General features: G+C 52.3%; 1 protein-coding gene across 10 annotated transcripts; it reads right to left on the bottom strand.

The window, feature by feature from the left end:
• Positions 1-379: 379 nt before the first annotated feature.
• Positions 380-19,267, bottom strand: SRRM2 (serine/arginine repetitive matrix 2). 10 transcript variants are annotated; one of them, XM_039246649.1, is made up of 15 exons: positions 19,064-19,260; positions 15,510-15,781; positions 14,522-14,629; positions 14,188-14,352; positions 13,937-14,014; positions 12,974-13,036; positions 12,845-12,877; positions 12,578-12,628; positions 12,300-12,392; positions 11,459-11,648; positions 3,466-10,154; positions 2,432-2,719; positions 1,232-1,345; positions 998-1,108; positions 380-913 (listed from the first exon to the last, which is right to left on the bottom strand). In XM_039246649.1, exons 2-15 carry the CDS (start codon positions 15,749-15,751, stop codon positions 904-906), a joined length of 8,235 nt encoding a protein of 2,744 aa, XP_039102580.1. In that variant the 5' UTR covers positions 15,752-15,781; positions 19,064-19,260; the 3' UTR covers positions 380-903. The 10 variants fall into 10 exon arrangements, 6 of the variants coding, with proteins under 6 accessions (XP_039102580.1, XP_039102581.1, XP_039102582.1 ...); XM_039246650.1 differs by having other exon boundaries at positions 998-1,105; XM_039246651.1 differs by lacking the exon at positions 15,510-15,781 and having other exon boundaries at positions 19,064-19,259.
• Positions 19,268-23,723: the final 4,456 nt, after the last annotated feature.

Raw genomic sequence — 23,723 nt, 5'->3', positions numbered from 1 at the left:
CCCTGCAAGGCTCCCCCTCAGCCCCTTGGGCGTGCTAGGCCGGCTGTGGGACCCCAGGGCCCCCCCTGTCCACACCCACCCGAGCCTGGCCTCTGCCCTCAGAGGCCGGGGAGGGACCCAGAGCCCAGGCCAGCCTTCCGCTCCGCCTGGGGACAAAAGTGTGAGGCTTTGTTCCTTCAGTGACTTCCGCCCAGTACACACTCTAGGCTGAGGGGCAGAGGCCAGGAGCAAAAGCGTCAGCTGGAGGCAGTGGGGTTCCCAGGGGCACCCCCTGCCTACAGTCACCCTCCCTGAGTCCTCCGAGGCCCCAGGAGGAAGGAGGGAGGCAAAGTGGAAGGACAGCTGTCCCCTACCCCTAATAAACAGCCTATAGACCCAATTCCTGCATTTCTCATTTTTATTTGACAGAAAAAGTTGCTCTTGCTGTACAGATTTTAAAAAACCAAAATGCCTTTAAGAAACGTGAAGAAAAGTTGGGGGAGGGGCCACAACCTCACTGGGGGGGCAGTAGGGGCCAACTAACTTCCACTCCTGCCCCTTCCATCCCGGAACACCTTACCCAAGTTCCAACTCTCCCCAGAACTTAGGGGTACAGGGGGCCTCGGTGCCTCCCAGCCCTTTCTAAATCAAGACCACGGCGTCCCAAACTGTACCTTCCCCTCCCGCAACTCCCATTCTCATTCCCACCCACCCCAATCCCCCCAAAACGTGAACCAGGAAAAACTCACAGAGATTAACATTTCACAGGAACAAAGAAAAAGGGGGGGAAGGAGTCCTCCCCGGGGAGGCTGCCAGGGTTGGGGGGGGGACAGACAAGGACCCCTCCCCACCGCTCTGCTGGGGAAAGGGGGCACTCCCTGCAGCTCCAGAACTTGGGGTGTGGTGGGATTTCCCCCCGTAGATTCAAGGAGACCTGCAACAGAGAAGACGGCCATCAGCGCCAAAGCCCCAGGCGGCCCCGGAGGTCCCCGGGCGCAAGAGCCGGACAAGGGCGCACCTGGAGGAGCGGTGCCGCACGGGGCGGGGGCTGGGCGTCTCCCTCCTGCGCTTGTGGCCAGGGGAGCGGCTGTCCCCACGCGGGCCTCTGCGGGAACCCCGTTCACTGCTACTGCAACAACACAGGCCAGTCAGACGACACGCGAGGCAACACCAACCTCGTACGACTTCAGAACTTCGGAGCGTGGCGGCCGGACTGGCCCGGGCCGGGCGCGCCACCGACGCGAGCCCCTACCTCTGCTGGTCCCGCGGCGACGGCTGAGGCGAAGGGCGGCGGCGCTCCGCTGGCGAGTAGCTGAGGGAGCGAGAATCTCGGAGGGAATCTATTGGCTTCCGGGGACTACGGGACCTGGGGAGCAGAGGAAGCCTCGATAGCACCACGCTCTTCCCAACCCACCAGCCGGCACTCAGGACCACCCCCCAGGTCCTGACCACCACACCTCATACCACGCAGGGCCAGCCTCAGACCCACCTTTGTCTGCTCGCTCACCCATCCGCCCGCACACCATCCACCGAGTGCCCCTCTGGGCAGGGCACGGGGTGCAGCGGGGGATGCAAAGAAAAAGACAGTCCCTGCCCTTGGAGGGGCTCAGTCTGGTGGTGGAGGAGGGCCAAGGGAGGCCCGCTTGGCCCCGTGTATGGGAAGCAGCCCCACAAGGACCAATATACATGGGTCTGGGGACCCGGGGGGGAAGGGACGTGGGGCAGGGAAGGGGGGGGAAGGGTAGTCTTCTCGAAGGTGCTGTTTGAGCGGAGTCTTGCAGAACGAGGAGTTCACCAGGCGGACAAGGGAATTCCAGGCAGAAGGAACAGCATGTCCAAAGGCATGGGGTTCTCCTTAGACTGCAAGGCGCTGGGTATGGCTGGAGCACAGGGCATGTGTGGGGGCGGGCAGGAGAGGAGAACACAGGGCAGGCAAGGCCAGTTGGTGAAGAGCCTCACACGCCATTCCCGCAGAGGTGGGGCTTTATCCTGCAGGCCACAGGGCGTCCCGGAAGGATTTGTGGAGTGGAGGGAAGTAACCAGATGTGCGTTTTAGAAAGATCCCTCTGGCTACGTGTGGAAGAGAATGGCGTGGAGGCAGGGAGACAGGGAAGAGGCTGTGGACAGAGTCGGGAGAAGATGACGGTGGCCAGACCAGAGCCCTGGCGGGAGCAATGGGGAAATTTAAAAACTAGAATCCCTGGGACAGGGAGCAGGAAGCAGGCTGCATGTCAGGGGCGGGGAGAGGAAGGAACCTAGGACTCCACAATTCTGACTGGAGCACCCACACCTGGACCCTTTGCCAGAACAGGGCACAGCACAGGTGGTGGGGAGAGGAGAGCCCAACTCCTCCCACACAACCAGACACCACAGTCCACCAGAGACTCCCGGCAGGGATCTCACGCCCAGGGTCACACCCCACCCCTTCCAGCTCCAGCAAGGCTGCACTCACCTCCGCTCTCCGGGGGGCGGCTTCTTAGGGCTTGCAGGTTTGGGCAAGGCCTGAGGACCAGGCTTAGCAGGGGAGGGGGATGAAGAAGTAGAAGAGGAGGAGGAGGAGGAGGAGGAAGAGGAAGAGGAGGAGGAAGAGGAGGAGGAGGAGGAGGAGGAAGAGGAGGAGGAAGAGGAGGAGGAGCTGGAACTGGAGCTACTGGAGCGCCTCTTGCGCTTGGCCGGGGTTGGCTCCGGAGGACGGCCCTCTCGAACAGCCTCCTTTGGGGCTGGGGTGGGGCTGGGTACCCTGTGGGAGAAGCAGAGCGTCAAGAGGAGACATAGCACCCCAGCCCCGACCCTACCTTCCTTGGCCTGGAGGAACGGCAGCGGGGGAGGGGTGCCGGAGAAAGGCCCTGGGAGCTCTCAGCCGAGGGCCGGTGAGCTGAGCGCATTCTCTGGAGAGCAGTGGCCCAAGCTGCCCCCACCTCTGCTAACACAAGCAACAGGCCGGGCCCACAGCACAAGGGATCAAGGCTAAACCTCAAGAAATGTCCCTGATGGCGGACTAAGGCCCCTGGGCTCAGGTGTGGAAGCCGAGCTGGGCGGTCTCCTTCCCTGGAGAGCCGCAGCTTGGGGAGGCCCCTGCGAGTGCGGGTTGGCTGGGGGAGGGGCCGTCCTGCCTGGAGGCAGGGAGAGGGATGGGATGACCTCTGAAGATCCTTCCAGCCCAGGGAGTTCCTCTTGAGGTCTAACTGCCATCCCTCCTGCTGTAAAATTAAGTCCATTTCCTCTAGTTCTGTCCTCTGTAGAGACGGAAAACTTATCATTATCCTCTAGAGAATGAACCTTTGGAGACTTTTATCTGTCCCATTCCTCCCCCCGTTTGCCCCCACCCCAGCATTCTCTACTACCCCCAGCTGATGGGTCAAGGTCCCCATACCTCTTTCAAAGAGCCAAGAGCCTCTGGACAGAGCTGCTCCCTCCCCATCCCCACACCCCCCTCCTCCCCAAAACCTGCCCCATCCAACAGTTCTGCAAGTCAAGCCCCCTCACCTCTTCAGCGCTACCTCAGGTTGAGTAGGAAGGCTAGAGCCCTCTGAGTCGCTAGAACTGGAGCCGGAGGAGGAGGAGGAGGAAGACGACGACGATGAGGATGAAGAGGAGGAGCTGGATGAGGAGGAGGAGGAGGAACTCCGGCGCTCCTTTGCCGGCTGCAGGGCGGCCAATACAGAAGGCTGCTGGGCCCCCGCGGAGGCCTGTGTTTCCCCACCCTCAGGGTGGGACATCCCAGGGACAGGACCGGAGAGCATGCCATTGTGGTCACCAGCAGAGGACGTGGTCTTTGCCACCGTCCCAGAGGAGAGAGACTGAGACCCTGCTACAGGGGTGGTCTGGGCAAGCAAAGCTCGGGATTGGTCAGAAAAAGCAGATGGCACAGGGGACCTAGGTCGATCCTGAGCTGGAGGAAGCACACACTGTGAGGGAGCCTGGACCATTCTAGAGGCAGGAGAGGGAGCCCGCTCAGAGGTCATTCTAGACTGGCTCAGGGCAGACGGTGGGGTTCTGGAGCCTGGGCCTCCTGGCGGGGTTCTCGATCTGGCTCGGTCAAGAAGCGGTGGTGAGGTTCTACCACTAACACGTTCGTAGGCAGAGAGGGGAACCCGGGGGCTGGTCAGGTTTGCACCAGACAACGCTGGCGCCATTCTAGCACTGGTGAGGCTGGCAGGTGCCATGGCTGGAGGGGTTCTGGAGCTGGCAATATTCACAGGAGCTGTGGCATGTGCAGATCTAGGACCCACCAGGTTTGCAGGGGCCGCAGCCTGGGCTGTTCTGGAGCTGGAGGGATAGTTTGCAGCGGCCGGGGGAGTGCCAGAGCCGGTGAGACTCAGAGCTGCCAAGGCAGCTGGGGTTCTGGCTCCTGCTAGGTTCACAGCTGGGGCTGTAGGGGTGCGAGGGTCAGCAAGGTTCACAGCAGAAGGTGCCACTGCCGTTCTGGGGCTGGCCAAGTTCATGGCTGCTGCCGCAGCTGGCGTTCTCGAGTCAGCCAGGTTCACTGCTGTTGGTATGGCAGGTGTCCTGGCGCCAGCCAGGTTCATGGCTGCTGCAGAGGCTGCAGGAATCCTGCTGGCAAGACTGGCAGCTGGGGCCGTTCTGAGACTCATGAGAGGCACTGGAGCTGGAACCTGGGACATTCTTGCAGCAAGGCCAGCAGCAGACATGGATGGAGGCGGCCGAGCAGTGCCAAGACTGATGGCTGTTAGGGCAAGTGCAATTCTAGACTGTGCATGATTTTCTGGCACAGATGTTCTCGGGTGATCAGGAATTCGGGGACCTGGACCATCCATCATGGAGCCACCAGCTTGCTGCAAGACAGACATAGGTGCTCTAGAGCTGCCGAGGGGTTCAAGCATTCCAGGTGATCTACAGCGGTCCAGAGGAGTTGGTGACATGCTAGGACGACTGAAGCAGCTCATTCTGGAGCTATTGAGCGCTACCGGAGGTGTCCGAGAACCAGAATGATTTCTTGTTGCCGGAGGAGTAGCAGAACGAGAACGATCAGAACTACTTCCAGATGCAGAACGCCTTCGGATGGCAGGAGGAGATCTTGTTAAGGACCGTTTGCCCCGAGTTGTTCGCGGAGTACGGGATCTAGAACGGCGACGGATAGCAAGGGGAGAGCGACTTCGAGAACGCTTGCGTGGCAACAATGGGGTCCGAGACCTCGAGCGACGCCGAATAGCTGGAGGTGTTCGGGACCGAGATCGGCGGCGTGTCACCGGAGAGGTTCGAGAGCGGGACCTCCTTCGAGTTACTGGAGATGTGCGAGATCGAGATCTCCTACGGGTGGCTGGGGATGTTCTGGATCTTGATCTTCTGCGAGTGATAGGGGAAGTTCTGCTCCGAGATCGCCTCCTGGTCACTGGTGGAGTCCTCGACCTGGACCTTCTTCGAGTCACTGGTGGAGTTCTAGAACGGGAGCGCCGGCGTGTTGGGGTTCTGGATCTTGAACGACGGCGGGTTACTGGTGGTGTTCTAGACCTGGATCGCCTTCGACTCACTGGCGATGCTCTGGATCGAGATCTTCGCCGAGTCACCGATGTCCTGGACCTCGATCGTCTCCGACTGACTGGTGAAGTTCGAGACCTGGACCTACGGCGGCTGACCAGAGGTGTTCTGGACCTGGATCGCCGGTGAGCGGCTGGAGAGGCCCGAGACCTTGAGCGTTTCCATGGAGCTGGTGATGTACGTGAGCGGGACCGCTTCCGACTGGCTGGGGGTGTCCGAGAACGGCCTCTTCGGCGTCGTGAAGAAGTTCGGGAACTCTCCTGCCGGGCAGGTGACCTTGAGTGGTAACCAGAGCCTCCCCTCCGCCGCCGAGTGACTCGAGACCTTGACCGGCTCCGCTGTCGTCTCCGAGAGGTTGACTGAGAAGATCCGGACCTATCTCGACGTCGAGTTGTTCTGGTTTTCTCCCTCCTTGAGCGGGAACGGGATCTCTGAAGCCCACGAGGCTTTGGTGAAGGAGAACGGCCTCTCCTCGAAGTTGTCTTAGCACGTGGGGATGAAGCGGAGCGTCGCCGGCGTGAGGATCTTGACTTTTCAGCTGGCTCTGGGGAAGACACCGAAGGACTTCTTCGGCGTCTCGGGGGGGTTCTAGAACGGGTCTCTGGTGATGATGATGCAGAGCGGCTTCTACGAGAGAGCCTGGCCTTCCTAGTCAGCTCAGGGGACGATCGAGAGCTGCGACGGCGAGGTGGAGTACGGGACTTGGTCTTGGGCTCTGGCGATGACCTAGAACTTCTTCTAGCAGTTCTGGATTTGGGTGGGTGTTCTGGAGAGGACTCTGAACTGCTGCTTCCTTCAGGAGAAGGGCCTCTGCCTTTGCTTGATGAACCTGATCTGCTTCGTCTGGGGACAGCTCTAAGGGCAGGAGCCTTGGGTTCTGGAGAAGAATCAGAACCACTCTGTGCCCTGGGGGCAGCTCTCGGCTTATCTTTAATTTCAGGGGATGAGCCAGACCTACTACGGCGAGGAGAAGGTCGGGCTTTGCTATCGACCTCTGGAGATGACCCAGACCGACTCCTTTCTCTAAGTGGTACTCGTGTCTTAGCTTTAGAATCTGGAGAAGAGTCTGATTCACTTCTTTCTTGAGGGGATGCACTGGGTTTCCCATCAAGTTCTTGAGAAGACCCAGATCGACTTCGCTGTCCAAGAGGAGTCCTAGCCATGGTCTTCTGTTCAACTGATGACTCGGACCCACTTCTTTCTCTCGGGGGGGTAAGACACTTGTTGTTGAGCTCTGGAGATGATGGAGAACGACTCCTTGGCCTAGGAGTCTGGGGCAAAGCTTTTGGTTCTGGAGAAGAATCACATTCACTTCTCCCCCTAGACGGTGTTCTAGGTATGTCTTTCATTCCCGGAGAGGACCCAGATAGGCTGTGCCTTGAGGGAGTCCCAGACCCATCTCTCAGTCCTGGGGAAGATCCAGACCTGCTTCTCCTTGAGGGAGTTCTGGGTAAACCGTCTTTCAGTTCAGGAGATGCAGAGCTACTTCTTTCTCTTGATGGTGTTCTGGGTACTGCATCAAGCACCGGTGACGAAACACTCTGATTTGAAGACATTCCCGCTTTTTCCACTGCATCTGGGGATAACTCAGAGCTGCTGCGTCTAGAGGACCTTGTCGATTGTTCTTTCAGGTCTACAAACGGATCTGTTTCCAGCGGATTAGGAAAAGATCCATTCAAATCTTCTTTAACCTCAGGAGAAAATCCAGCATTCATTTCTGCAATAGGGCCTGAGTTTCTGAATTCTAAAGGTGACCCAAAGCTATTCTCCCTTGGGGAAGAACTAGACAGTTCTTTATGTTCTGGAGAAAAATGTGGCCCACTCCAACCTGAGGCCACTGCAGGGGCTTCTGCTTCCAAAGAAGCCTGTGACTGGCTTTGGTCAAGAGTCAAAGACACAGCAGGTCTTTCTTCTATTTCAGGCGAGGACTCAAAATTACCTCCAGCCATTTCTTTAAGTTCTGGAGACAAATGGGAGAGGACCTGGTTTGAGGACTCTTCGGATTTCTCAACCACCTCCATTAACTCCTCATCTTGGCTTGGCTTAGCTAATGCACTTTGGTCTTTTATATCTGGGGATGACCCAACACCTCTTTCCCTTGATGGGGTTTTAGGTGTCTCTCTGAGTACTGGTGAAAACTCAGGTTTATCTTGGACTGGAAAAGGACTCGATTTGTCTCTTGGTCCAGGAGATGACACAGGAGCATCCTCCTGAAGGAGTAAGCCTGTTTTCTCTTTTGATTCAGAATGTTCCAATCTACTCTGCCCCAAAAGAGATTTAGAGTCCATGGCAGGATACGAGAAAGAGTCAGACTGACACCTGCTCTGCTCGGGAGACATTCCAGATTTTAGCCTAGGACTTGACAATTCACTTCTATCTAGTCTTATTGGAGATTTGGGTGCCAGCTCAGCGATTGGAGAGGAGGACCTGGACCGGCCACCCTTAAAAGGCGTTTGAGATTTGCTCTGCAGAGATGGAGACTCAGAGGGACTCTGTTTCACATCTGGACTTGAAGTATCAGATCTAGGGTCTGGTGAAGTTTGAGACTGTCCTTTCTGTTGCAGAGAGGAGGTGGCAAAATACAGCTCTCCTGGTAGTGTGGTAGACTTTATTCCTGGACAGAGAGAGAAGGATCCAGAACTCTGTGCCGGTGAGTCTTTAGACTTCTCTTGGGAACATGGGGACTTTGACCCACAAAGATTGTGCCCTGATGGAATTTGGGGCTTTACTTTAGGGCATGGCGAAGTAGACCCTGAGTGACTTTGCCTTGGTGGTGTTCCAGGTTTCACTTTGGTATCTGGTGAAGAGGACCTAGAACGGCTGTGTCTTTGCAACAATCTAGAGTCCATCTTGGAGCAAGGAGACTCTGATCTGCTTTGCCTTGGAGGGGTTTTAGAAGTTACCCTACTAGGGCTTGGAGACGAAGAGCCAGAATGACTTTGGGCTGGTGACGTTACTGCCTTCACTTTGGGTTGTGGAGAGGATGATCCGGATCGGCTGCGTCTTGGAGGGGTGCTGGATTTCATTCTAGGAGGAGAGGAACCAGAGCAGCTATGTCTTGAAGGGGTCATAGATTTCCCCTCAGGGTCAGGTGATGATTCTGAAAGGCTCTGTATTTGTGGTGTCGCAGATTGTTCATTTGCCTGGGGACTTGTTAAAGACCCTTGCCTTGGTGGTGTTCCAGACTTCACTTTAGGTTGAGGAGATGAACTGGAACAACTCTGTCTCGAAGGTGTTTTAGATTTCTGATTAGAAGGAGGAGAAGAACCAGAACGACTTCGCCTTGGTGGCGTTCTAGATTTAGCTTTCGGCTGGGATGAACCAGAGCGACTGCGCCTTGGTGGTGTCCGAGACTTTTGCTTAGGACACGGAGAGGATCCTGAAAGGCTCCGCCTCAAAGACAAACGAGATTTTGCTTTGGACCGCGGTGAAGAGAGAGACCTGCTTCGTCTTGAGGAAACTCGAGATTTTTTCATTTCTGGGCTTGAGTTGGACCTGCTCCTCCTCTGTGATGTTCTGGATTTGTTCTTCCGTTCTGATGATGAACCAGACCTGCCTCTTCTTTGCGGGGTTCTAGAGTGAGATCTTCCTCGTCTGCCTAGACTTCTACTACGAGATCTTCGCCTTGCTGGTGTCCTAGAGCGAGAGCGTCCTCGTCTTACTGGTGTCCTAGAGCGAGAGCGTCGTCTTGCAGGTGTCCTAGACCGAGATCTCCCTCTCCTGGCTGGTGTTCTAGAGCGTGACCGACGTCTGGCTGGAGTTCTAGAGCGTGACCTGCCACTTCTCCTGGCTGGTGATCTGCTACGAGACCTCCGTCGTACTGGTGATCGGGTCCTAGATCTGCGCCTAGCAGGTGTTCTAGAGCGAGACCTGCCTCTCCGGGCAGGTGTTCTAGAGCGAGACCTACGCCTGGCAGGTGTTCTAGAGCGAGACCTGCGCCTGGCAGGTGTTCTAGAGCGAGATCTGGCCCGGCGGGCTGGCGTTCTAGAACGAGATCTGCCCCTAGTAGCTGGAGATCTAGAGTGTGACCTGCCTCGCCTTGCTGATCTAGACCTGCCTCTTCTCTGGGTATTTCTGCTTCTAGACCAGCCTGGTCGCTGAGGAGACCTAGAGCGACCACGTCGCTGGGGGCTTCTGGATCGTCCCCATCTCTGTGCAGACCGGGACCTACGCCACTGAGGGGACCGGGACCGAGAATGACCTCTTTTGGTAGGGGTTCGAGACCGAGATCGCCCCCTCTTAGTAGTGGTAGGGCTACGGGACCTCCCCACTCTTCGGGAAGGGGTATGAGAATGTGATTTATCCCGCTTTGCTCGGCCATGTGAATGACTCTTGGATGCGGGAGAAGAAGAAATCTCTCGGCGGGACCCAGGAGCTGGTGCAGGTTTAGGACTTTCAGGGGAAGAGCTGGCATGTCGAGAAACTTTGGTAGGTTGGGGGGATGGTGGGCAGCTCTCTGAAGACGACTGGGGAGGTTTCTCAGGAGATTTAGGTGGTGAACGGCCCCGGGTGGGGGAAGCCTCAGATGGGGGGTTCACTGGGTCCTGACTTAAGGTGGTTGTTGCAAGGGGTTGCGGGGAGCCGCCAGGTTGCTCAGCAAGGAGCGGAGTGGGAGCAGGTGGTTCTGGGCCTGTGCTGCTCCTTTCCGGAGAGGGGCTAAGTCGAACTGCAGATTTCTAAGAATGGAAAACAAAGTATGGATAGGAACGTAAGCACCAAAACTTATCACCCATGAAAGTCTAACATCCTTTCCAATGAAATTCTTCCTCTACACGCCTGATTACACCAATTAGTCCTTTTCCTCACCACAGGTACTCATTAACAAAAGATCATATCAAAAGACAGCAGAGAGGGGCACCTGGGTGGCTCAGTGGGTTAGGCATCCGACTTTGGCTCAGGTCATGATCTCACGCTTCACGGGTTCGAGTCCCGCATCCGGCTCTGTGCTGACAGCCAGCTCAGAGCCTGGAGCCTGTTTCAGACTCTGTGTCTCCCTCTCTCTCTGACCCTCCCCTGCTCACCCTCTCTCTCTCAAAAATAAATAAAACAAACATTTAAAAATTAAAAAAAAAAGAGACAGTGGAGACAATATGAAGATACAGATACACTTCTATCACTTTAAAAGTCTCATAACCTAGAAAAAAACACAATGTGAACAACACGCTACATTTTAGAATAACCTTAACAAAATGCCACAACAGAAATTAAAAAAAGTGTATTTTTATTAAATGGAAAAACGAAGCAGTTTCCCAAAGCATGAGGCATCTGACTTCACCCTTCAAAAATACTAAAATAAAAGAGCAAAGACAAAGATTTGAAAACGTGATTTATGTAAATAGAATTACAGGAAAGTACACAAAAAGCAAAGGAAACCAAGTTCGAAAAGCTTTCAGTATAAAAGAAATAAATGAAGTTAAAAAAGAAATTAAGTCTCTGAGGTGCCCCAACTTGTTCTTCAGAAAAACAACTCCGGAGAACACAGAAAAAAAACAAATAAGCTAAACATTTAACGAAAAACAATTATACTATAGTAGCTGAAGCAACAAAGCACCATGACCTAAGCTTCTATCAGAATGACAGGTACCGAAAAGACCATTCTGGAGTAGTGTTTTCAAACTGCAGGCAGCAACCCACTGGGTTGACAATTTTTAGTTAGCTACAGCCAGCATTTAACAAAAATTAAACTGTATAGACACGTCTCTAATAATGCTAAATTATGACTTAAGAAACCCTTTACTCAAATTGTACATAAATATATAAACAGGACAGTGATGCAAAACCTATAAACAACCAGGAAGTTTGTAGGCCATTAATTCTATAGAATTTAGACACATACAAGAGACCTTGATAAATAAAAAATGCCTCAAAAAAAAAAACCTGAATTCACTTCTCTAAACAAGTTTACTTTCCTCCTTCACTTCAAACACCCATCTTAACTCTGCAACGCAAAAAATATCCATTAACTCAAGCTGCAACCTACCTCCTTGTCTTTGTCTTCACGAGGACTACTAGGCGGCTTTGTAGAGGGCTCTGGGCTGCTAGGCTGCCCTGTGTTGGTGGTACCTGGCTCCTTAGAAGGTGCATCTCCCTCCCCTCGACGCCCTGAAACAGGGGAAGGACTTCGCCCAGTCAAGGTAGTTGTATGGGTCTTTGCTGCCGCACTTCGGGATCTGAGGAAGGTAATTGAGGGCAGGGGAGAGGAAAGAAATCAGCTCAGGGGAGAACAGAGAACCCCCTCCCCAGCTCCCATCCACCTTTCCTGACTATACAAACCCTCTTCCAAGAAGCCTTCTCTTACACACCTGACTCAAATCATTCATGGAAATTCAAGTCCACTTCACTTTGGTCCTTTTCTTCCAACAGTCCCCCAAAATGTTCTCCCTCTACCCGTTTACTCACCTCCCCCAACCCTTCCAACCCTCCCCCCTGCCCATTCCCTACCCACTTCATTCACAACTCACCTCTGAGCCCACCTCCTTCAGGAAGCCTTCCCCGATAAAGGAAGCCAGGGTAAGGATTCCTTCCTCCCCCAGACACCACGAACAAACCACCACCCCCCCTATTCTGGCAGTCCATATACATCAGAACAAAACAAAAAAATAACAAAATAAACAAAAACAAAAACAAAAACAAAAAAAAAGAGAAGGGGAAATGTATATGTCTGTCCATCCTGTTGCTTTAGCCTGTCAGCTCCTAGAGGGCAGGGACCGTGTCTTCCGAATGGTCTGTGCAGCGCCTAGCACACCGTGGGCGCTCAATAAATATTAAATTGATTAACCCACAAGTCCCTCTCCCTCCCTTCCTCCTGGACCACCCCTTACCGACTGCGGGAAGTATCAGAAGAGGAAGCAGAGTCAGCAGATGTTGAACGGTGGGCCCGGCGGCTCTTGGGGGCTGGTGTTGTACTACGAGACCTGAAGGAAGGCCACCACCATAGCTCAAGGTGCTGTCACACTTATACTGGGCTCTCCTCATCCCTCCACCTCAACCTTCCACAGTCAAGGACACAACGGATTCTCCCCTACCCCCACCAGGTAGCCTTCACCGAACCTACTTGCTAATAAGCAAATTACCCTCCAATTCACACAAACTCACTCACCGCTTCCGCTTCTTGTCCTTAGATTTACGTTTGCTCTTTGGAGTGGGAGACCTGACAAACACAGGGAGATTATTAAAAACAACCATCTTTAAGAAAAAAAATCCGAAGTGAAATAAAAAGATCAGGGAATTAAAAAACAAACAATTATTGACAGCAAAAGATGGAGGAATGGAGCTTCACTCTAAGAAACCCCCGAGAGAACAGGTAAGGCCAGACTGGCTCACCGTTCCATACCACTATGTCCCCAATGCCACAAGAAGCTCTTACCTATGCTTCCGTTTTTTGGATTCAGATTCTGACCTGTTGGAGGGGAGGGAGGAAAAAAACACATAAACCAGTACCTATGCCTGGACTCCTCAAAACTCTCCAATCACTCCACGTACTCCCACCTCATACCTGTGCTTCTTCTTCTTAGAACTCTTCTTCCTTTCTCGTCGAGGAGAGCTGCTCTCTGACCTGCTAAAGATGCGTTAAAAAACAAAGTCATTCTGCTGGGCTCCTTCCTTGACCTTCCCACTTATAATCCACCCCGAAAAAAGGTTTCTAAATCAACAAACACAAACAGTATCAATGTCTCAGACCTAACCCCAGGACTTAATTACTCTCCAAGAAGCAGAAGTACCTCCTCCATAAAGGAACAAACCTCAAAACAAAAAAGAAAATCCCAGTAACTCAAAACGTCAACGGTTAGTTCTTAGTTGGCAAAGCTGAAGAATCAACCCTTCCCCGATGAAAAAACAGAAGACAGGGGCACCTGGATGGCTCAGTCAGTTAAGCATCCAACTTCAGCTCAGGTCATGATCTCACAGTTCGTGGGTTCGAGCCCTGCGTCAGGCTCTGTGCTGACAGATACCTCAGAGCCTGTTTCGGATTCTGTTGTCTCCCTCTCTCTGACCCTCCCCTGTTCTCTCTCGCTCTCTCAAAAATAAACATTAAACCCCCCCCACACACACACACACACGACGTTCCTTCCCCAACTGAAACCTAAATGGTAACTCCCTCTTCCCTGACATCTGGCAACTCTCTCCTACTTCCTAAAAGCAAGAATTCTCTATTTCTACAGAGGGGAGAAAAAAACAACAAAATTGGTCCTCTGCCTATTAAAGGAACTTTCAACTGGGGCACCTGGGTGGCTCAGTTGGTTGATCCGACTTCGGCTCAGGTCATGATCTCACGGTTCATGGGTTCAAGGCCCGCGTTGGGCTGTGCTGACAGCTAGCTCAGAGCTTGGAGCCTGTTTCAGATTCTGTGTCTCCCTCTCTGACCCTCCCCTGTTCACCCTGTCTCTCTCTCAAAATCAAAAATACAATTTTTTTAATTAAAAAATAATAATAATAAAGTAACTTTCAATTAATTTACCGTCCTCTATCTTTCTTCTTTTTCTTCTTCTTTTGCTTTGGGGTTGGTGATCGAGAACTGCTGGACTCCCGCACAAGGCTAGAGAAAGATGAAAAGCAACAGGATGAGTGCTAAGATCAACTGTCTTAGACATTTCAACTTCAAAACAAAATCTGAACAGTTTGGGAAGAAATAGTCCCTCTCATCCCTAAATAGTGCAGAGTGCTTAGAAGCAGGAAAAGAAACTGACATGGTTTCTTGACCTTGAGTACCTGTAAGGTTTGGGAGGCTCTGGAGCTGGCTGTTTAGCTTCTCGAGCTCGTCGCTGAGGATCAAAAGAGCTGCCATCTACATAGGAATCACTGATACCAAAGGCAGCACGGAGTCGCTCATTCTTTTTTTCGTTCAGTTCTGCCAACTGGTGAGTCTCAGTTACCCTGGGGGAAAAGAGGCAAAGGTGAAAAGGAAATAGAAAAGAACAGGGTCACTCACACAACCCTAGGCAGCCAAATGGGACTGGGAAAAAGAAGAGCAGGGAGGAAGTTGAAGAGAGAACAGCAAAAGCAGTGGAGTCCAGAGGAAATAAGCGACAGGGAAAACACTCACGCTGGCCTCTGCCCTGGGGTCTCTTCCTTTCCCCCAGGGTTCACATCCTTCTCCAGCAACATGAGTCGAAAGGTAGCCACTTTTTCCTGAATCTGCTGTTCCTCGTACCTAAAGAACAAATCCCTGCAGGGTTAGAGCTTGACTAGGCACTTTCCCCAGTCCCAGGTTTAAAGTTTCCTTATTCCCAGGAGGATCCCTTCCCTTTCCATGCACACATAAAACTTTTCACTCACTGTCACCCAAAGGGCCCTTCTCTTAAATCTTTCTAATCTTTCACTGTTATCTTTCTTCCCTCCACTTTCTATAGCCTCTAGAACAGTGGATTTTAAACAGGCTAAACTCCAGGGGCCAAAGAGGAAAGTTAAGCAGGCAGAGTTCCAAGTGCTACTCCCCACCTTCAACAACAGGTATTTCCTGAGATTCCAAAATAAAGTGCATTGTATAAAAACGGTGCCACTGCTGAAGTTTGAAAACCACTGCTCTAAAAGGTTTTCTAACTGCCCTCCTTTTCCAAAATTTCACTTCCCTACCCAACCCATGATCCCTCTTATCCAGATATTATTCCAATTCCTGTTTTCTTGCCTTCACTACTTTCCAAGGCCTCAATCCTTAATTCCATTTGCCTTCCTCTTCTCTACCAATGACAACACCCATCACGTTATACTTCAGCTCTTTTGCCTGCTACCTGCTTTCCCACCTCTCCCCTTAAAGCACCTTTTTGTTTCTCCATAGCTCCCCGCTTTCCCAGTGCGTCTTCATCTTAATAATTCAAATTCCCTGAGGCTTTCTCTTGCTGCAGACAGTTTCCTGACCTCCCACCTTGAGCTGTCCCTTACCTCCTCTCGATTTGCTACAATTCCTTTACCTGCTCCCCTCCGACATCTCCTCTCCAGGCCTCTTCAACAAGCCCTAAGCTCCCTACATCCCACCTGACTCCCCCAGCTCTGCACTCATTCAGTGCTTGGCTCTCCCCCAGCCCTCCCCTCACCCCTGCTCTTCCATCATCTCCTCCAGCTCGAGGCATCGCAGCTCCACGCGCCGCTTGCGCTCGTGGTCCAGGATGTCAGGATTAGGCCGCTTCACCAGGGCAGCCTCCAGGCGCCGCAGTTCCTCCTCTCCCTTGTAGTCAGGCCGCTCACCCCGGCGGCCTCGCACCAGGGACAGGTTGCGCTGGACGTAGCCGTTGGTGCCGCTGCCCCGGGGCGTCGGCAGCCCGATCCCGTTGTACATGGCCCCGTGCCCGGGGGGGCACCACCGCTCCTGGGGGGGAGCGGGGAAACACGGGTCAGGCCCCTGACCCCAAACTAACCACTTACCACCACCCAAATCCCTGTTCTTCACCCCTATTTCAACATGAATTTCCACACTAAATTCCTTTACCTGCATAATCGTCCTGGTCTTCTAACAAAAACCCTTCCTTACCCTTCCCATACTTTCTTTCCGCTCAGTCACAACCCAGCTCTTACAGCCTTTTACCCCAAAGGGCAAGAGCCATTTCCATTTCTGTTTGCACCTAGATGTTTTTTCCACGCTCAGAAGAAACGAAACATCCTTCTCTCAATTTTCTCCTGTCTCTTTACTCCCCTCTGGCCCCAATAAGCACAAGTGATGTCTCCACCTACTAACCTGATTTCTAACATCTGGCAACTGAGACCTCCAAAGAGAACACAAACACCACCACAGATCTGTGGCACCTACAGGCCCACAGGCCCAAGTCCAAAGATTCTTTTAAGAACTGACCTAAGAATTTCACACTACCTTCTAACAAAAATAAAAAACAGACTAAATAACCCCTTTGTATTTGAACAGGGGCCTGACTGGTTCCTGACATGAACTCAGTGTCCCATGCAGCCTCACACTCGAGTAAAAGCCAGCATGCATATCAGAAACACAAGAACCTTGGATACATAATCCTCCTGTACTTTACCTCCCAGAGGTTAGGCCACTTCCTTGATTCCCAATATTTATAAGCTATCAACTACCCTGCCTGATATCTTACACCTTTAATTTCTTTCCCAATAGGCTTTCTCACGTGATTTGCAGCTCACCCAAGTCTCATTAGCTCCTCTTAAACATCACCTGTTTTCAACTCAATGCTCTGATCAAACAAACCTCCTCTGTTCCAACTGTTCCCATACCCACTTCTATGTTCCTTGCCCTAAACTTACTCAGAGACCCCCACACTCTTCATAGCCCCCCTTCATTAGTGCAAAACTGTCAACTTTCCCTATCAGTCCCCTGTATCTCACTTCCTAGTGTTTCTCTTCCAGACCTGCCTTCTCTCTCTCATGTTCTCTTTGTGCCTCCTACACCAAGGTTCTATCCTCACAACCTGTCCCAACCCCAGCATGGCTCTGAAGAGCCCACAACCCCCCATTTTTCTGGTTAGACTGTTTAGCTACACACATTCTATTCCTTTCTCCTACTACATATACTTTCTTTCTCCAGCTCATCTTGTCCAAGACAGCGTCACAGAGCATAAATATGTGAGGGAAAACTAGCCCCCCATCAAAATCCCCAAGGAACAAATGGAGAAATTAATGAAAAATAAGCAAAAGTAGATAAAGTTGAATAAAAAAGAAGCCTACGTTTTTAAAATACCAGAAAAAACTGCATATGAATACCTGGAAAAATATACTAGAATAAAATTTTAAGTACGGGGATATTGAGAACGGAAGGGAAATTGCCCAATTCCAGAACCGCGTATACCTCTATCCCCCAATCTGTAAAGGTTGGGTCCCTGCCCAATCCCAGCAGCAGACTCCAAAGGACTGGAAAATCAGAAAACCATACTAAGATACAGGAGTGACAAATGAAGCTAAATCTAGGAAAAGCATGCAAAAATGCACAAAGAAATGAAAATTTTCTTTACAGCACAAGAACTCGGTTTCTTTAGCCCCCCAACGCTCACTTTCATTTTCTCAAAAACCAAATCCTCCCCACTCTAAACCTAGGTCCTTCTTTGCCTCCCTAAACCCCATCCTAGTTTCTGCCTTCCTTGCAGAATGCTTCTGACATGCTTCAGTGTAACCATTCACCCACACCTCCATACCCCCTCACACACAAGTCCTCCCACTCCCTTAATAGGGCAAACCAGCAGCAGCTGAGGAAAGGACATTAAGTCACAACTAACTGGAGAACTTTAAAGGAACAAGTCCTCACCCCCCTACCCCAGAAAAATAGCCCACAACATCTGAGGCAGCGCTCAAAACACTAAAAGGAAAAACCAAAGGGGAACATCAACGCACAGAAAAATCGCCCAAAACAGGCAACTTTACAGACATTCTCAACTGGGGTCCACAGACTGAGTACACAAAAATTACCCAAACTAAAATCAAAGAGTAAAAATCACCTGCGAGACAAAAAATTTTTTTTTCTCTTACTGGGAAATGTATCAGGACGCCAAACAAAGAACGAGGTAGAAGACAATCTTGAAATTCAATACGGAAATAAGACAAAAAAAGCACCAAAAAGGCGGTGGGTCCGCAGGAAAATGGGCATCAGCCAGCCCAGCAAGCTCAGTGAAGGGCTGTTCCAACGCTATCGAACCCAGAAAAATCCGTCCTACTCGTTCAAGAAAAAACCTAATACACTCACACACGTAAGGGCAAAGACAACAAAACACCCGTTTAGAGTTTTTTGGTCCAGGCGACATCTTAGACCAGGGTGAGTGGACACGAAGACTCAGAAGAGTCTGGTGCCAAATAACGCCTGAGACGGAGCCCAGCGTTTTCTGCCCAAGGCAGCGCTCCAACGGCCTCGCTCGCTTCAACACAACTTCTGAGAAGACGATGGGGCGACGGTGAGGACTAGGGATGGGGGCAGGAGGGGACACACAACCTGCCTGAACGTACCGGGACTGAACACTTCTTTACATCAAAAACAAACAAACAAAAAAAACCAAGGCTTAGAACTTCCGTCTCCCTACCGCTTCAGGCCCAGCAGTAACAAGCGTGAACTATCGAAATCTCCAGGGCATCTAGTTCCAGGCCTCCCCTGCGTCGGCTGGGCAGCCAAGGCCTATTTTCGGCCTTGAGGGATGGGGGAGGGGGCTGCGCGGCGCCCGGGAGTCTGGGAGGCTCCGCGCCGGACCGCAGGCCCCGGGAGGGACGGAGAAGCCGAAGGCCGGAGAAGCTCGGGGGAAGGGATCCGGGAACGGGCCCCGGGCCCCGAGCGCCGGCGCCTCCCCGCCGAGAAAATGTCGGAAGGGGGTACTGCGGAAGGGCCTGCTCGGCCGCACGCGTGGGGGAGGCGAGAAACCGAGGCGCGCGCTCCCCCCCGTCGCGAGCGCGCGCGAACCCGCGAGCCGTCGGCGGCGCGAGCCGTTGCCATGGGGGAGGGGAGGGCAGGTAAAAGCCCCGCGCGCGACGGGAACCGAAGGAAGGGGGGGAGGGGAGGCAAGCGAGCGAGGGCGTCCGCGTGAGCTAGGGGCGGCGAGCGCGCGTGCGCGCGGCGGCCTGGCCCGTTCTCCGCGCGCTTTGGCCTCGCGCCGGGGCCGCCGCCCCTCCCCCACCCGGCTCGCGCGCTCCCTCACCCTCTCACCCGCCGCCGCCGCCTCCACCCGCCGCCTCCGAGGGGGAGAGGTGCTGCCGCTGCTCAAGCTCCCGAGTCCCCTGGGGCCCGGAGCTACCGCCTCGCCTCGCCTCGCCGGTCCGCCCGCCTCAGCCGACACCGACGCCGCCTCGCTTCCTCAGGGGCCGCAGCGGGCTCCGACTGCGCCACTCGCACCCCGCCTGGGCCGCGCTGCACGTCAGCACGACCAACTAAGCGCGTCAGCACGCACCCGTGCGCGTCGCAGGGCCCGCCGGGAACCGTAGTATGTTCCGCGGCGTCGTGCGCAGGCGCCGACGCTACGTCGGGAAGTGTAGTTTTTTAACGCCCGAGGGAGGTTCAACTCGGCTGCCAAGGAACTACGAATCCCTTCGGCCAGTGCGAGGAAGGGCGGACGAGAGGAACAGAGCGGGCCACGTATTCCGGAGTGTTTCCGCTGGGAGGGAGGCGGGGCACAAGTCCTAGCGCCACATCGAGAGACGCTAGCGCGTTACTCGCCCGCCCACTTTCTACCCAGAGCGTTCTGGGAGTTGCAGTTCGTGCGTGCCGCGGAACCCGTATGTGGCTTCGGCCAGAGGCACGGCCGCCATTTTGTCTCCCCATGTTTGGAGTTGATGGTCCGAGTCCAGCCACTTGGCTACTTCCGTGTGCTCATGGGCCTCGCGCGGCAAGCGCGCGGCAGCGTCGCACCCGGCTTTCCGCACCCGGGAGAAGTCCCCACAGCCCCCAGGCAGCGGGTACACCCCTAACTTCAAAGCCCGGCTTCAGGCCCAGGGCCTGAGGCAAAAGCCACAGCAGCTGGCCGAGGTGTCGGCAGCTTCCACCGCTATAGACGGTGCTGAACCGAGCCGACTGCCTTGGGGGATAATTTTCGTACTAGTTCCTCCGTGCAAGGCGGCCGGGCAGCGACACTGTGTTCTCCAGAACCTGGGACACGTTAAACGTGGCAGGGCAAAAACGTTACAAACATCCTTAAATTCTTCTCCCCTCTGCTGAGTGTCTCACGTTACCTTTTAAACGTCCGCGGTTTTAACCTGAGGAGCAGTCCCGCTCTCAGCAGAGCTGAAAGCAGCTGGGCTTCTCATGCCGCCATCTGCAAGTCGACCTTGGGCTCGCCCTTGGCCTTGCCCGCTACCTGGGGGGGCGGGGGGGGCATCACACCCTCACGAGACCCCACTCGGTCGCAGCCCCATCATCCACTGCCTCCCCTTTGAGTTTGGGATTTCGTATTTGATTTTACCAAATTTTCTTCTTAACGTCCCAACGGAGGGATAAACTCGCCTCGGGGGCTGGACCGGGAAGCCCCGCGTGGGAGCGATGGCCGCGCCCAGGGCGCTGTTCTCAACCCGCCCCCTGGAACCCGGGCACCTGTGGGTACTGCTCCCGTGAGCGGAACCACCTCTGAGCAGTCTAGGAAACAGTCTTTTTGGACCAAAACCGGTGTTTCCGAGGCCGACGGTATAGCATGGCGGTATCTTAAAACCCACTACCTCCAGTGAGACTCTTTCCTACAATAATTATCCTTTTCTATATTTACCTAATGTTTGTGCCAAATTCTGCATTTGATGCTCATGACAACCCCGTGGGCGAGTGTTCTCCTTTTCTTACAGGGAGAACGCTGGCCCCCCTTGCATATCCACACTACAGATTTCAAAATCAGGAAAATGAGATTGAAACACCGATAACGTGCAGACCCCATTGAGGTGGTGTCCTTTGTTCCAACAAATCCTTTATGACAACAGAAAATTCAAAATCATGGATCCGTTGCATTCAGTTGTCATGTCTTTTTAGACTAATCTGGAGCAGTTCCTATTTCTTCATCTGTAATTCATGACATTGTCATTTTTGGAGAGTCCAGGCTGTTTGTTTTGTAGAATGGCCCTCAAGTTGGGTCTGTCTGATGTTTCATCATGTTTAGATTCAGGTTACACACTTTGGGCAGGAGGCACACGGAAACGGTGCTGTGACCTCAGTATGTGACACGCAGAGGTACATACTTCCCAGGAGTTGCATTACTGCCTATGCTGGCTTTGATTTGTGTGTTTAAGAAGCGGCCAATGTGGCTTCTCTGCTGTAAAATTTCTAGTTGTCCCTTTGGTAGTTAAAAAAAAATCTAGTGGAAATAGAGAAAAATGTGTTTACAAACCAAGATAAGGGTTGTGGGCGTACTTTGAGTTCCTGTGGCCTCATTACTTCTAGGCCTTCTTGGAAAACAAAGCTGGGAAATGGGTGAGATGTGCACACCCCGGAGTTCACACTAATTCCACAGGGTTTGTGCTCTCCTCCTCCTCCTCTCCTCTTCTTCCTAACCCCCTCCCCTTCCTCCCCCTCCTCTTCCTCCTCCTCCCCTTTCCCCTCAGCTGGGAGTTTGTAACTGTATTCTCCAACCCTGAGAACTTGGCTCCTGGTTCACCCATAGATTGATTTATTTGTTCAGTTTGCTGGAATTCCAAAAAGCAGCTTCAGATTTCTTCATCTATGTCTGGAGGAGTGAGGAGCCTACCAATTAGAGTTAAATATCTGTTCAGAGTTGTTTTTGTCTTGGGGGGGGGGGGGATATGCTCTAAATGCTATATTCAAAAGTTGCTTGAGTTAATGGTTTTATTTTTGTCTCACCCTTGAGTGTGTTTATATTATTCATTTGAAATAATGCTTTTGATTCAATTGTTTCTATATTAAATTTTAGGATATTTCCTCCCACCCCTTAAAGATTTTTTTTATTTTCCTTTTTTTCGAATGTTTGAAGCGATAACATGATTCCAAAAGGCAGGTCTATACCAAAAGGTATATTCAGAGAAATGGCTTCTCTGTAATTCTCTCTCTCTAGGAACAGAGAGTTGCAGTTCCTGGCAACTACCTTTTGAAATCAATTTCAGTCCTCTCTGGTTTCTCTTTCCTAGGTTTCTCTTTGCTCAGGTGAGAAGGCAAATGTATATTTTCTTAATTCCCCTTCTTTCATACACAAAGTTAGCACACTCCACTCTAGATACTTTCTCACGCTTCCTGTTTTTCACTTTAGCACTATAGCCTGGAAATCATTCCACATCAATTTACAGAGATGTGTGGATGGACTTTGATTCCATCGCTCTTTGATGTATGACCATCTAAATTGTTTGCAGTATTTTATAATTGCAAACCAAGCTGCCACGAGTAACCAAGGCATAGGTATGTTTGTGTTGTTGAGGCTATACCTATGGGATACGTTTCTAGAAGTAAGATTGCTGAGGCAAAAGGTAAAGACACATACTTTCGTTGGTAATGACGGATCCCTGCCGCCAAACACGAGAAGCCCGCTTTCCCATAGCCTCGCCAACAGCGTGGCCGCAGCACTTCCCAACTTCCGCTAACCAGATAAGTGAGAGACGGGGTTTCCGTGTCCTGGGAAAACGTGCACGCCATACAGTGTACCGTGTTAAGTATTCGTGTGCAGCTCAGTAGTGTTACGTACATTCACAGTGTTTTGCAACCGTCACCATACACGTGCCGGAACTTGTCATCACCCGAACTGTCCCTGTTAACAACTCCTGCCTCCTTCTCCCAGCCCAGTAGCCTTTATCCTGTTTTCTGTGTCTGTAAGTTTGCTTCTTCTAGGCCACCAATGCGTGGAATTGCATACTATCTTCCCTTTGATGCCTGGCTTATTGCACTGAACATGTTTTCAAGGTTTATGTAGGTTGTGGCATGTGTCAGAATTTCCTTCTTTGTCATGGTCCGATGTGCTCCATCGAATGTACATACCACGTTCTGTTTGTCCGTTCATTCGCTGATGGACATTTGCGTTTCCACATTTTGGCTCCTGTGAATAACGCTGCTGTGAGCATTGTGTAGACATATGGTTTTATTTCTCAGGTGTGCACCTTGGATTAGAATTACCGGGTCATCTGTAATTCTCTGTTTTAACTATTTGAGGAACCGCCACACTGCGTCCCACTGAGGCCGCCCCATTTCACACCCCCTCCAGCAGTGTGCACATTCTCCACACCCTCACCAGCACTCATCTGTGTCTGGGACTCCAGCCACGCTAGTGGGTGTGAAGTGCCATCTCATTGTATCCTTTATTTTGAGAGAGGGAGGGAGGGAAACAGAATCCCAAGCAGACTCCACAGTGTCAGCACAGAGCCCAACACGGGTCTCGAACCCACGTACCATGAGATCATGACCTGAGCTGAAATCAGAAGTTAGATGCCCAACCAACTGAGCCTCGTTGTACCTTTGATTACTCTTTCTCTCATGACATTGAGCTTCTTGTCATGTGCTCTGTGTTCATTTGAAGATCTCCCTTGGAGAAATGTCTAGTTGGGTCCTTCATGCATTTTTTCATTGGGTTGGTTTTCTTGTCACCAAGTTACAAGAGTTCTTTATACGTTACTGTTGTCAATTACTTATCAGATAGCTGATGTGTGACTAGTTCCTCCCATTCTATAGGTTGTTTTTCATGTTTTCATAGTGTCCTTTCCGTGCATGAAGATTTTTAATTTTTTAATTTTATTTTTTATTTTTTTATTTTTTTCGAGAGAGAGAGAGAGAGAGAGAGAGACAGCGTGAGCAGGGGAGGGTCAGAGAGAGAGGGAGTCACAGACTGAAACAGGCTCCAGGCTCTGAGCTGGCAGTCAGCACAGAGCCCGACGCGGGGCTCGAACCCACGAACCGC

Source organism: Hyaena hyaena, unplaced genomic scaffold (assembly GCF_003009895.1).
Source record: "Hyaena hyaena isolate Hyena2069 unplaced genomic scaffold, ASM300989v1 scaffold_285, whole genome shotgun sequence".
Taxonomy (NCBI): domain Eukaryota; kingdom Metazoa; phylum Chordata; class Mammalia; order Carnivora; family Hyaenidae; genus Hyaena; species Hyaena hyaena.
This window is presented reverse-complemented; position numbering and strand designations above follow the sequence as displayed.